Source organism: Peromyscus maniculatus, chromosome 8 (assembly GCF_049852395.1).
Source record: "Peromyscus maniculatus bairdii isolate BWxNUB_F1_BW_parent chromosome 8, HU_Pman_BW_mat_3.1, whole genome shotgun sequence".
NCBI lineage: Eukaryota > Metazoa > Chordata > Mammalia > Rodentia > Cricetidae > Peromyscus > Peromyscus maniculatus.
The window spans coordinates 27,228,904-27,243,355 of record NC_134859.1 but is presented as its reverse complement, the minus strand read 5'-3'; the positions used below and the strand labels follow the sequence as shown (position 1 = coordinate 27,243,355).

Sequence of the window (14,452 nt, the reverse complement as noted above, 5' to 3'; positions counted from 1 at the left end):
CTGAATCAAGGCTATGCAAGGTGTCCCACCACAGGCACTGGGCTCCAAAAAGCCAGCTCATGCACCAGGGATAGATCCTGATCCTACTGCCAGGGGCCCCTTAAACAGACCAAGCTACACAACTGTCTCACTTATGCAGAAGGCCTAGTCCAGTCTTGTATAGGTCCCACAGCTGTTGGTCTTCAGTTCATGAGTTCCCACTAGCTTCTTTCGGTTGTCTCTATGGGTTTCCCCATCATGATCTTTGTGTGTGTGTGTGTGTGTGTGTGTGTGTGTGTGTGTGTGTGTGTGTGTATTTAATTAGAGCCTCATACCTAAGCACTTAGGCAATCCTAGGGCTGGGTTGCTGTGGCTATCTTGGTGGATGAATATCTACCCCAAACATACAAATGAACAAATTTTAAAATACATCTGTGAAATGACACAATGGACTAGATCTTGTAGGGCTGTCCCTATTCTTCATTTTTAAGAGGAGATGTTGGGTACAGTGGGCGCTTAGATGGTGATAATTAAAAGTTGCATGGGAATCTGATACCTGATTTATCACGGAAGAAAGAGATATTAATAAACTGCCTTAGGGAGACTTCCACATTCAGTAGCCATGTGGACATTATTGCCATGGATAGACTAGGGTCACTATACTGGGTTCCTAGGGCCATGTTACATTTCCGAAGACCCTCTGGTAGCTTCCAAATGAAGGATTGTCTCTACTTGCTTATTTGGCACAGACCACACAGGAGGGGTTTGTTAGACATAGAGGAGTTGGGGAAACTCTATAAAGGAGCAGCAGCTGAGGTACAGGAACAGAGGGTGGTAGAGCCATGTCTGGGCTGGAGACCCGGGGGGAGTTTAGTGACATTCATCACACTAGAGATGCCCAACTCCATCCAGGGGCACTGGGGATTGGCATGAGAGGACCCAAATCCTAAATCAACAGGTGGGAGCTGAGCATCCCTAACAGTGGAGCATTTGTGTTAGCAGCACCCTCTTTTCATCCAGAGGCTCCAGAAACCTGGCCACACCAGGGTCCCACGTGCGCTAGGTGTTAAAGCCCCAGGCTTGGTGATGGTGTCCATCTGTAACCTCACTGATTTTGAAGCTGCCACGTTCAGAAAGAATAACTTAGAATAGATTATCATTAAGAGGTAATGGCCACAGGCATACCATGCCTCACAGGATAGGGAGTCACAGGAGTCTTCCTGCAAGGCCATGGGCACTGGGTTGTGAATAACCAGCCTGGAGGTGTCTGAGAGCACATAGCACAGTGTATATGAACTTTCTCTAACCTCAGCAGATCCAAATCCTACCTCTGTCTTTACACCCCCAGGCAGAGAACATCAGTGCTGCGTGGCTTGTTGGCATGCCTGTTTGTACTTCATGCTCCTATTGCTTTATTGTTCCATGCACCTTTTATGTTCACCATGTGGTAACCTTGCTGAGAGATGGGAAAGTTTACATTTATGTACCTAGAATTGGGTAAGCTGAGTGCGTGTTAAATATGATGTGTTATAGCTTCATCTTGAATACTATGGAAAGCTTCTGAAAGCCATTTTGACAATTAGTCATTACAGACTCCTCACTGAAGAATTCTAATAAAAATATGATCTCATATTATTGGCTGGCATGTATGGAATGCCCATAAAGAGCCCAGCACCAGACTTATGTGACCATTTATCTGCCTAATTAGGAGACAACTTTTATTATTACCATTTACCCTCTCTTTTTAGATGAGAAAAAAACACAACCAGGGCCTCAAAGGGGTTACCTAACTCAGTTAAGATCACACAGGCATGTCTCACAGGACCTGTGAGTTGCAGTGAGGAGCAGCATAGCTTAACAGGGAATAGATGCTTTGTTTGGGAATGAGGTACATGGCAGATGAAGCTGAAGAAGGTGACAGAGCCCAACTGAGGCTAATGAGAACATGAGTGTCACCTTTTAGAGTCCTGAGCTCAGTAAGGACAAGGCAGAGGCTATGAATCCTCCCTTGCTGATACACAAATCGTCTCTGATGACAAGGGTGCAGAGGGACTCCTGAACTCCTGTTTTATGACTCGCCTGCCTTTGGGGGACCTAATGTGGTCTCTCCTGAAACGACATGCTGAATTGGCCCAAGTGGTTGATGTTTATAGCCTTCTGTGAACAGAGGCAAGGCTGAAGGACTGGTGTGTGGACGGGAGACACTTGCAGCATGGACATGGGATTTGCCAAATGCAGACTAAAGACCTGGGGCATGGACACCGTGGTCTGTTGGTCTGTGACCTCCAGGCTGTGGTAATTTTATTAGTCATACTTCAAATGACCTGGAATGCTTCTCCACTGTCTGCATTGTTCAGATTCTCTCCTGAGGCTTGTTTTTCTGTATATTGGAGCTTGAAGTCAAGTTCCACAGATAAGGATTTTTTCCCCCTCTTCTCTCGTATATTTTAAAACTCCAGCCATTTTTTGTACTTTTCCTGGGTCAAGTTCATGGTGATTCCTGGCTGTCAAGGTTCTGGAAGTCTCCTCAGTGGTATTTTTAGCTAATATTATCTAAGTGATGCCGAATGTCAGACACAATACAAAGCATTTAGCAGTACATGCTAATGTACTAGCTTACTTAGTCCCAGAAGCAACCCCAGGAAGCTGTTTATGGGTGAAGGTAGGTTTATGATAGTATTTTGATGTTAGGATAGCTCCAAAAAAGCCTGAATTCTGCCCGGTTAATCCCTATCTCTCCTTTTGGTTGTTTCAGAGTCACCATTTAGGAGAAATAAAGGCAAAACGTGGACCACCAGAAAGGAAGTGCACACACTTGATGTTCTCATGCTCAGGCCATCTTACAAGTTAGGCTGGACCAAGCGTTTTAGGGTCTGGGCTAGGTAAGGACACATGTGGTCTTCTCTGAACCTGATACTCATTGTGGGGATGCTCAGAAGTTGAAACAGAGGCTCATGCAATGCAGTCACTACATAGGACCAGGATGGGCAGCTCTGACTGAGTACAGATTTCATGGGGAGTATTTGATGGATGCACTCACTCAGGTCACTGTGAGGCTGATTTTCTTCCTCTACTCCCCACCTGTGGCCATGTGTTCTACAGTTTGTTTCTATAGCAATGCTATTTCCAAGCCCTCTTGCATGTCGTCTGCCCATTTTCTCATGAAAGAGATCTTAGGCAGAATTATGGTCATCATTTCAAGTTGATGAGAGCAGTTGGCACTATTATTGAGATGGCTCTATTTAAATCATTAGATAATTAGCAAAACTATCAGTGTCAGCTTATCCATATCCTTAGGCTGTCCGCTGTGGATGTAGGTGGGACAGACAACCATCCATCCAGGCTGAAGGCCCACCAGCTGCTAGCACCAGTGGCGTCTCTCTTGAAGCATATGGAATTGCCTTGACATTGAAGCAGCCACCTGATTTCCAGAAAGAAGACTCTTCATCTCCCGCTAAAAAGTCAAACGGAGGGATAGACCATTTGTAAAATGATAGGTCAGTCTGTAAAATGCCTACTATGCGAGCCTGAGGACTGAGTTCAGGTAATCAGTAGCAGAGCTGATCGTTGGCGCTCATTGCTCAGCCAGCCTAGCCAATTGGTGAGCTCCAGGTTGAGAGCGAGAGACACTGTCTCAAAAAATAAGCAGGGGGGAGGGGGAGGAGGTGGGGAACAATCAGGGAAGACACCCAACACTGACCCATGGAAAGCAAGTATATGCATATACACATACAAACCTGCATGGGCATGTGTTCACACTAACATGTTCATGTACTACACATGCATGCACACACAGAGTAAAGGAAACCAGTTAAGTGTTCTCTCATTTCCTCCCAATTTTCAGGCATTTCATGGTATTTCCTGGTCTTTTTGAAAACCAACATGTGTATCCTTCAGTTGACATATGACCAGACTATGAATGGAATGGTGTGCCCTTGGCCTGACCAAGCCTTTCTCAGCCTGCCCCCTGAAGGGTCACCTCTTTGAGGAAGGCCTCCATTGGCCTTGACATTTCATGCTGGTAGATGAGTCCCTACCCTCCCTATAGTACCATATTCCCTGCCCCCCTTGTATACAGGGCACCAAAGTACATGGGGGTGTTATAATTGTTTGTAAGCATCTCATATACCCTGGACTGAAAGCCCCTTGAAGACATGCTGCCATGATGGTATCTATGCACCAATTAATATTTGCTGAACAGGAGCTGGAGAAATGATTTAGTTTGGAAATGTCTGCCATATGGGCACTAGTACTGAGGTTAGATCACCAGCACCACTGTAAAAAGGCAAGTGTGGTTGCACCTGTCTGAAACTCTTGTATGGGTTGGGCAGGCACAGGCATATTCCCAGAGTTTGATGGCTAACCTGTGAAGGTGGTAAGGGTTCAATGAGAGAACCCGTGTCAAAAATATAGAGTGAAGAACAACAGAGGAAGACACTTACTGTCAACCTCTGGCCTCCATACACATATGTATGCACGTGCACACATGGACATATACTACACTACACACACAGACGCAAGCGCGTGCACACATGCACACACACAGACATACACACGCACAGAGCGAGAGTGAGAGCGAATGAGAGTGAGTGAGAGCGAGAGAAAGAGAGAGAGAGAGAGAGAGAGAGAGAGAGAGAGAGAGAGAGCGAGAGCGAGAGCGAGCAAGAGAGAGAAGAGAGAGAGAAACATTTCAGTTGGGGGACAAATCCCAATCCAATTCCTTCGGCTCACAGTCCTCCTTCTGTACTGCGTGATTTCTGAATACAAATACAATTTCCCTAAGCTAGCTGGAAAAATACAAGTCTCTTGCTGGGTATGGTTTCTGGATTCATTAAACAGAGCCCTGGGAGAAGCTAAGCTAATACAATTCTGAAGCTAATCTCCCCTCCAAGTCATTCCATAAATCTGATTAATGGGTCACCTCTCGACCATAAGCACCGTTGCTATATTAAAAGAAAATGCTCTAACAGGATTGTAATTCTGTTAACAAGGCTTCTGCTGTTCGCAAAAGCCATTTTCTCACAGTAGAAACGAGTCTAGACTGGATGATGCATGGGATTAGGTAGCAAGCAGAATTCTACGGGGACTTTGTGCTTAATTGCAAAAAAGAGAAAGGAAGAGAAAAGGTGCCAGTTTCACAGACACGTGAATCAGAAGGAAGAGTCGGACACAGGCTGCTAGGTGTCCCTCAGAAAACATTGTCACTTTCTCAAACTCTTGAGTTCTCTGTCTGATATCTTATCCTGTGTCATTGGTCTCTGGCAATGAGACTGGCCCCTTAGTATCCATTAGTTCAGATAATCATTAACACACAGGTGGCATTTCTGGCTTCTCCTGCCGTGGTTTTTTACAGAACCTGTGTACTTCCGAGTAAGAGAAACTTCAGGGGCATGTAGTGCAGGCATCTTAGCTAAACAGGTGAATAAGCCAGTGACTGGCTGTTGTAACTCAGGGTGGACTTTGTTCCATTTCAATTGGGGGACCAACCCCAGTTCCCTGGGCTCACATTCCTCCTTCCGTACTGTGTGATTTCTGAATACAAACACAATGTCCCAAGTGGGCTTTAGTGTAGAAAACAACTGACCAAGAAATGGATTTAGTGACAGTGCGGAGGGCAAGGACGTGGCCTCTGCCGTGTCTGTTTCTCTCTTTCTTGGAAGTTATTTTATTTGGGTTTTATTTCTTCTGGGAAAACATGGCTGGGCTCTTTGGATAAGGACCTTACCTCAGGTATAACTTATTATCATAATCCCATTTCCTGCTGCCAGGGATTGGGTCAGGGTGGGCATGAGCTCTGGTGGGGGTCACCGAGATGTGAGGGGGTTAGAAGTACGTTACCTCCCTTGACCCTCTATGAAGGTCACCAGAAACACCTTTCTTGGTCCCTTTGTGTGTTGTTAGAAGTAGCTCTGAGGGCTGGTCCTGCTGCGGCTCTCTCATTGCCATGAGTCACAACTGTCTGAGGGCTGGATGACACAGACAGGTACTAAATGCTAAGTCCGGGTCTAGAAGCGCATTGGAGCACTAGGTCTTTGCTGACTTCAAGTCACCTGTGATAGTTTAAGCCATCCTAATTCCTTATTGTGTAAATCTCTGTGATTGAGGTTTCTGCCACCGGCAGGAGCAAACAGCGGAGCCAACACAGCACTAGACATAAGGCTTGCTGAGGGTTGTACCTGACTCATAATTATGTGACCGCATGCTATTAGACCCAAGAAAAACAGCATGGAGATGTTCTATTCTGAATTCTTTGGCTGTAAGTTCTTTTTTTTTTTTTTTTTTTTTTTTTTCATTCTCCCAACAGTACATCTCCTAGGACCCACTAGCCTTATGAAAACAGAAATGGGAATGCAGGAATTGAAGTGACTCCCCCAGCCTTTTCATTGATAGCTCAAGACCTGGGCCTAGAGGGCAGGCCGCTGACTCCCAAACCTGTGGTCCCCTCAAGGTCACAGTCCCTTCTATCCAAAGACAGCCCTTTATTGAGGGGTGACCTCAGAAGAACACAATTATTCTTTTTGCAAAGACTTCTGGTTCCTTGGACACTATAAGGCCAAGTGTGAAAATTAGACACTCCCAGGCAGAGCAGAACTTCAGGTCAAACAAACTAAATCTGAAGAGTTTGCATCAATTATGGCATTAGCAGCCCTGGAACAGGAGCAACAGGCAGTTAAAGACTGCTGGAGGAAGGGGGGTCAGATAGGCAGGACTGCAGCCTCTGGTATGTTGTCCTCACTCAAGTCAATAAGCCCCTACCTGTGTTCGTGAATGCAATTCCAATTAAATGAGTGGGGTGTCCCCCCCCAAGAATGAAAAAAGACATGGAACTAGGAGTGGGGGTCGCTGGGAAGAAGGCATTCAATAGGAAGAGGAGGGGAGTAGGAAAGGATGATGGGGAAATGATCAAAATAATATATATGTATATGTATATATCATTATATATATGATCAAAGTGATACATATATCTACATGTGCATGAAATTCTAAAAGGATAACGGAATTTGACATAAGAAAAATGTAGCAATTTTAGCTCCCCTAAGGAACTCAGGTAACCCGGCACTGGGCTGTATTTCCATTTAGAACAAAGCTTGTTGTTAGCTGAGCAGCCAGCTCTGCTGGGAGGTGAACCCTTCTGGGCTTGACCCCCAGAGGTCCCACCATCCCCAAGGCATGCCAACACTCATTGCCTGTCTGGTCCCCATAGTCAATTATCTTGCTGTCATTGAGAAGAGTAAACTTTTCCACACTTAGGTACTAAAAGTATTTTTGAGCAACATGAAGTCTAATTGATTAATTCAAAGTTGACAGGTTTCTTTACAGGGTACCTTTGCTTTGTCAACCATGAGCCATGCATAGGTCATGAGGACCGGCAGCTATTTGGGGGCAGGATATCTTAAGGATATGTCCTTCTTAGTTATTCCATTGAATACCCCTTCAAAAACACTGAAACCCCTTTTTGTTCTTCCTGCCAGTGAGTGGTCAGGCTAACAACCCTTTTCTAAATTCTTTTTTTTTTTTTTTCAAATTTTGACACACATTCTCATGTAGCTCAAATTAGCTTTAAACTATATATGTATATGTATATGTATATGTATATGTATATGTATATGTATATGTAGGTAAGGTGGCCTTGAACCCCTGATTCTCCTGCCTGAGCCTTCCTGGGGCTGAGATTTCAGGCATGTGCAGTCAAACCTTATCTATTAGATATACTGAATAGATAATCCTACTGTTACTTATTCTAGATAGTTACTATCTTGTTTTCCCCAAGTTATTTTGAGAACAGAACAATAGGTCAGTCTGGCTCTCAGCACAGGTGAGCCTGTGTTCTGATCAACATGGGGATAAGTGCCAAGAGGAGGGTCATTCTTCCGGGATATTCTGGCAGAGCAGGAAGAACAGGACTCCCATTCCTCTGCAGGGGACCAGCTTCCTGCTCGCCTTTGTGCCACCTGCATGAACAACAAAGAAAGGTGGTAACCAAAGGCAAGGTGGGTGGGTTGGGGACAGCGGAAAATGAATGCTTTCCCTGCAAGGAAAGGCTTTCAGCTCAGGCACCTATTCCTCCCCCTCATTTCGATGGCCTGTCTCCATCTCAGCTACAGCTGACCCCTGTGCTCACAACATTCATGATCATTAGATCTAGCTGGGCATGGAAAAAAAAATCCCTCAGATTACTTTTTTCTAGACATATAATTGTGGCCCTGCTAGAAAAGATGGCCAAAACTTAGTGTTCCCAAGTGGGGAGCATGGGGTTTCAGTTAGGGGTTCTTTGTATGTCAAAATCTCTCTGGAGGCTTCCTCTGGTGGAGAACTTCCCTGGTGGAACCCAGGCTCCTAAACCCTTTCATAATCCAGTTCCAGTAGCTAAGCGGTCAAAGTAATTCCCTTTATTTCTGCCAGTGACCAGGGCAACAGAGAAACCTCTGAAGATGAAGTTGATAATCTTAAAGGGAGTAAGACAACTCCAGGGTGATCTGAGGAAGCAGGGAATGGGAAGGAAAGAGAGAGGGAGTGGGTGACAGAGGGAGGGAAGGGAGAAGGGAGGGAGGGAGGGAGGGAGGGAGGGAGAAAGGGGGCATAGAGGGAGGGAGAGAGGGAAAAAAAGGGAGAGGGAGGGAGGGAGGGAGGGAGAGAGAGAGAGAGAGAGAGAGAGAGAGAGAGAGAGAGAGACTGTGTGACTGAGAGAGACTGAGAAAATGAAAGACTTTCCCTATTTAATGAGAAACTAAGCAATTCAAGACTCAGGGCTAACTGCTAGCTCACCCAACAAGCAATCTGTTACTTTTTTTCTGTGAACTCCTCTAGCTTTAATTCTGTCCTTTTCCCTCTTACCAAATAAAAGCATGTCCCCAAGAGCCCAGTTTGGCCATCTGGCCAACTGAACTTTGCAAAATATCTGTATATATAAAACGATATTAAACAGTGTGGTCAGACCAGATCAAGGCAGGCAGGCTTTGTTTTGTGGGAATATCAGAAATGAGCCTGGGGCAGTGAATAGCTCAGCCGATAGGAATTTTGCTTTCTAAAAGTGATTGCGGCTCATATTTACATGTTTGACATCAACAGTAAGCATTCTCTTAGGATTATTTTGTCTCGGTCTCTTGAACACATCAAGAATTGCTCTTGTTTTCGGAATTACGGCAGGCCACCGTGAGCATCTGCATCGATTGCCTAAGGCCACCACACAGTTAGGACTGGAGACAGTGCTTAACCCCGGCTACGTCCTCAGGCTCTCATTCTGAGGCAAAGCTCCATCACCCCCCTGAAACACAGGTGCATTTCTCCTCCCAGAGTCAAGCATGCTCATAGCCACACAGGACTAATTAGGGGAGGGAATTTTATAGACACGTCCTCAAAGAAAATACTATAAAATGACGACTTCCTAATTTGCAAAGCCTTCCTTAGTCCTCTTTTGCTTGTGGCTCGTACTACAGTAGTGCCTCACTCCGGGCACTAACACTTGACAGAGATCAAGTCCTGAGACCCTTGTCACCATCCCTTCTGCTAGGAGGAGCAGCAGTTAGAGGAAGTTAGGCTGCACCAGGGAGACTTCCCCAGAGCTCTTAGTTTTACCTGCTATAAACCAGGGCCTCTCGGTTATTGATGACTTTATCACATTTGTATCTCCGGAAGTCTTCCCAAGCATCCTTGATGGCAGTGACAGTCAGGATGACACAGACCGGAACCACGCTCACCTCTGGCTGGAATGCATTGACCACGGGGATGAAGTTCAGAATGGCAATGCCCACAAAGTAGAGATTGGCAAACCGGTGCAGCTGCTCAAAAAGGTTCTTGGGTATAAAGGACAACACCGTGTACTTGCTGGTCTTGACTTGGTTCCCACGGTAATGGCGGTTGGGATTTTCTTTGTAGGGCCATCCTTCGAAAGGCAGATTGGAGACCACGACCCTCTTCTTGTCTTCTTTCTTTTTTCGCCTCTTCCTCCCTTCCTTTCTCATCTCTGCTCAAGCCTACCTCTTCTTTTCTCATAATTTAATCTGCATCTTTCACTCGCCTTCTGTGGTGAAAACTTCTTTCCAAACTAACAATTGAAAAAATATTCTGTTTTGTTGAGAGAGAGAGAGAGAGAGAGAGAGAGAGAGAGAGAGAGAGAGAGAGAGAGAGAGAGAGAGAGAAAGAGAAACAAGCCAGTCTGAAGTTTGTATGGGAGAACTCTGATCAGGAAGGAGCTTGCAGAGAATGGGTGTGTGTCCAGGAGGTACTTCCTGCTGCCTGGTTGAGACTCCACCTGTTGGAATGTAGGCGGCATCTACAGGTGTCATCCTTTCCTACACAGGTGCACCAATGTTGGGTCCTAAAACCTACCAGGTTAAGAAACACAATGGATTTTCAGCCAGGGCACTCTGCAGCTTTAAAAATAGCATACATGCTTTTATTTGTGTGACATCACCTGATACCATCAAAAGAGCTTCTTAGGAAATTACTTTCCTGTGATGATCTAATCATCTTGGAGTCAAATCTTGGGCTTCTAGCCAAATCTTAATAATACAATGTCTGTGAGGCTAAGAATATGAGGGTTTCTATGAGCTATATCAAGGTTTCTCAACTTCAGTCCTGCTATTTTTGACTAGAATGTGTGTGTGTGTGTGTGTTCTGTCTTGTGTATTTAAGATATGTACTGGTACCCCCAGCTTCCATCCTCTAGATGCCTGCACTACCAACTGCCCCCACCTATCACCATGTGATCACAGGGTGGTGGGGGAGGGAGGAGATGTGAGTCAGAATCACCTCCAGCTGAGAATCACCGAATTAAGAAAACTCAATGTCTGAAAAAGTCCTAAGGAATCAAACTTTTCACTACCTAAAGAAACTGCTACCACTACAGAAGTCTGTGTGTAAATATATATATATGTAGTTCAAATGAAATTTTCTTATCTGAGCGGACAATGTTCCTTCCAGAGCTAAAGAAGATGCATCTAATTAACCCCCCAGCATGAGGCATTGGGAACCCTCTTTTGAGTTGTTGGTCAGAGATTCCCAAAACATCACAGGCTACTGCTAGAGGCGGATGATAAGTCCCTATTGGTGAAGACATCCTGCACTTTAGACATAGGGCCCAGGGATCCTTGAGCTGGAATTGACTTGCAAGACAGCTCCCTAAGGACTAGCTTTCTTGATACCAGAAGGTGCCATTCTAGCTTCTAAGGGAGGGAAGCAACTAACAGTCCTACCTAACTCTAATACCTATGAACCACAACAATGACCAGTATGGCACAAATAACTCTTACCATGTAATAGTGGCATGCATATCTTGATAGTAACTAATAGCTCCATCATTGGGTTAAGTCCAACTCAACAAGATGGAAATCACGCCCACTACTGGAAATGTAGCCAACTACCTAGGGCTAGTGACGTCATGGATCTTGGAAGAGAACCTACAGCTGCCACTTTACTAGTCCAGAATAACCCCTAACTACACTCTAAATATTTGTCTTTATATCCACATCTAAGTGTAGTCCTTATCCCTCATCAAGGAAACGTCTCTTCTCAACAGTTGGAGAACATTAAATCAAACCATCACTAATCAAAGTGTCCAGTCCCTATTGATATATCTACAAAACACTCCTTCACCTTAGGCTCAGAGAACTTTGGAGAAAACAGGGTGGGAATATTGTAATAACTAGAGGATCAGGGAGTTTTCTGTGAGATTGTGTCTCCTAGGAATGTCAGAAGCTACACCCAGGAAATCTCACCAATATGATTGCCCAAACTTGAGCTGAATAAGAACAACAGACATGCTACCATGTCCTGGAGAAAGTCCACCCAAGACCTCAACTCTTGACAAAGAACTACAGGCAACTAAGGAATGCTGAGAGTAGGAAAAAATGATCTTCCCCAGGGAAGAGCACACTAACTGGCTCTCTAATACCAATGGTGAGACCCGAAAACATACATTAAGTAACATTATACAGACTGAGCAGAGTATATTTCAGAATATGTATATACATATACACATGTAACAATAATTAATGAGAATAGCAGCAATGAATTTTAAAAAGAGCAAGGGAAGGTATATGAAGAGGTTTGGAGGGAGACAAAAGAAGGGGGAAATGATGAAATTATATTATAATATTAAAAGATAAAAGCAGTAGTTTAAAAAAGACTAAAATGTCTTTTTTTAAAAAAAAAAAAAAAAGAATATATGAGATTATCTCAGTGAGTAAGGTTACCTGCCATCAAGTCTGATGACTTAAGTTCAATATCCAGACACACACACACTAAATAAAGTTAAAAGCTATATTGCAAGCAAAGATCAGGCCCTTAAATGTGCTGATGAGTTTATTTAACCTGTTTGTAAGAGAGACCAGTAGTAGAGTCCCCTTACCTTTCATATATTTGAATGCTGGCACTGTTCATCTCTCTATCAAAGCGGTATCTTTTGAAGTCCTCTACGCCATCTTTGACCATGATGACAAACAGGACAATGGCCAGTGGTAACATGGTGATTTCCCTGTGGAAGACTTCCATGGAGGGCATCCAGTTCAGAATCACCAGGAACAGGAAGTAGAGGTTGGCCCACCTGGAGGGACAAACAAGGTGTGAGTGAAGGCCCTGGAGGAAAAAAAAGTACTCTTCTGATCTCTTCTTAGTTATTGGCTTTAACCAGATCAAACGCCTCTTTCAGTGCCAAGTTAAACAATGCAGTAAAGGATTTGAAGGCAAATGCTATAGATTTTGTAAAATCAATTTTTAAAATTACATATTTATTTTCCGTGTGTGTGTGTGTGTGTGTGTGTGTGTGTGTGTTTGTGTGTGTGCACAAGTGTGCCTGTGCCATGGTGTGAATATGGAGGCCAGAGGACAATTTGCAGGAGTGGTTTCTCTTGTTTCAACACGTGGGTCCTAGGGATTGAACTCAGGTTATTAGTTTTGGTGGCAACCACCTTTACCTTCTGAACCCTCTTCCCAGCCTTGTCTCTGCTGTTTACTAATTCACTGAACTGCCTTAGTTTGTTCTGTCTTGTGCATGAGTTCATACTGTCTATTTTAAAGGGCTCTTATTAATGTTATGTGGCATAAAAATTGGTTTTGTGTATACTAAAGGGTTCTGAAGCATAACAGCTGATAAATATTACAAAATTCAATAGATTTTGTGATTATTTTAAGTATATATTTGATTTATAATTAAAAACAATTTTTGCACATTCTTTGAAAAGAATGGATTCTACTTTCAAAGTTTTTAAGTGAATCGCATTTTTCTCTGCCACAGTGCCTTTGCACATGAAACTATGTAAGCAGAAACAGTCTCCTGGTTTTCTTCCCCTACTTCTTTGTTTTTATTCATTTCTTTAAAAAAAACCGTGTGTGTGTGTCAGTGTTATATGTAATGTGTTCAACATATATGTGGGTACACATGTTTGTGCAGGTGCATATACACGTGTGCATGCCAGATGTTGAAGTTTGAAGTCTTCCTCAATCACTCTCCACTTTACATAACGAGGCAGGGTCTCTTACTTGAAACCAGAGCTCACTGATTTCACTAATCTAAAGCCAGTTTTGCTCTGGGGCTCCCCAGTCTCCCTCTCCCAAGAACTGGGACTACAGGCAGGCAGCCTCACACTTGCCTAGCACTTAGAGGTGCTGGGAATCTGAACTCTGGTCCTCACACTTGGCTCAGTGAACACTTTAGTCCCCAACATCCCTGTGAGTTATCTACCCAGGCATCTATCTTTCCACTCAGTCATATCTGAATTGCTACTTCCTCAAGGAAGTCTTGCTGACAGTAGGTCAAATTCTCACTGGAAAGCACCATACACCTCTCCTTGAAAGTATTCTTCCTAGTTATAGGTTTGAATCAATTTAATAATTAGCATGTGTCCCATTCACTAGATGGTCCAATGAGTCCAGTGTTTCTTTTTTCCCCATGTATGCCTACCACCCAACACATGACATGACAAGTCATCACTTGATCAGTGAGAGAAGCCTGTTTCATATGTGCATTTGGATATTAAAGGGTGCTGCTTCGAGACCACCTTCTCTGAGTTTGTCTCAGTGGCGAATACTAGGCTAAGGCGTGGATAGTTGGGCGACCTAGCTGCATACCTATGAAACTGCTCAAAGAGATTCTGGGGCAGAAAGGTGAGCAGGGTGTACTTGGTTGTGCAGATACTGTTGCCTGGGTACCTCCTGGAGACCTTCTTCCAGTCCTGATGACACATGCCATTGTTGGGGTACACCACTCGCTGCTCTTTTGGATTGTAGCTCTGCCGGCCCATGTCTGGAGAAAGCAGTGGTGTGCTTTCTGAAGGGGACTGGGGGAAGCCATTTTGGGTTTGCCATTTCCACCGGAGCCAAGAAAAGTCCAAGGAGAGAGTCATTTCCAGAAGCAGGTGACAATGATCTGAAAACACACAGGAAGTTGTGGTCAGGAGAGATGAGTGGAATACTGACACATGAAGTCACTATGCTAAGGAGGAAAACACGACATGGGATTTGTATATGCAAGGTC

At 44.3% G+C, this 14,452-nt stretch overlaps 1 protein-coding gene across 3 annotated transcripts in view; it reads right to left on the bottom strand.

Annotated features, from left to right (window-relative positions):
* The window catches only part of Atp10b (ATPase phospholipid transporting 10B (putative)), a 303,657-nt gene that overhangs the window by 93,499 nt on the left and 195,706 nt on the right, over positions 1-14,452 (bottom strand). For 2 of the 3 annotated variants that reach the window (XM_076578189.1, XM_006971615.4), the window contains exons 3-4: positions 14,047-14,344; positions 12,329-12,523 (exon numbers count right to left, since the gene is read on the bottom strand). In XM_076578189.1, coding sequence (XP_076434304.1) covers positions 12,329-12,523; positions 14,047-14,321 — 470 coding nt within the window. In that variant the 5' untranslated portion in view covers positions 14,322-14,344. Of the gene's footprint in view, positions 1-9,555; positions 10,076-12,328; positions 12,524-14,046; positions 14,345-14,452 lie in introns of those variants that run through there. The other variant, XM_042283849.2, reaches the window with a different exon arrangement.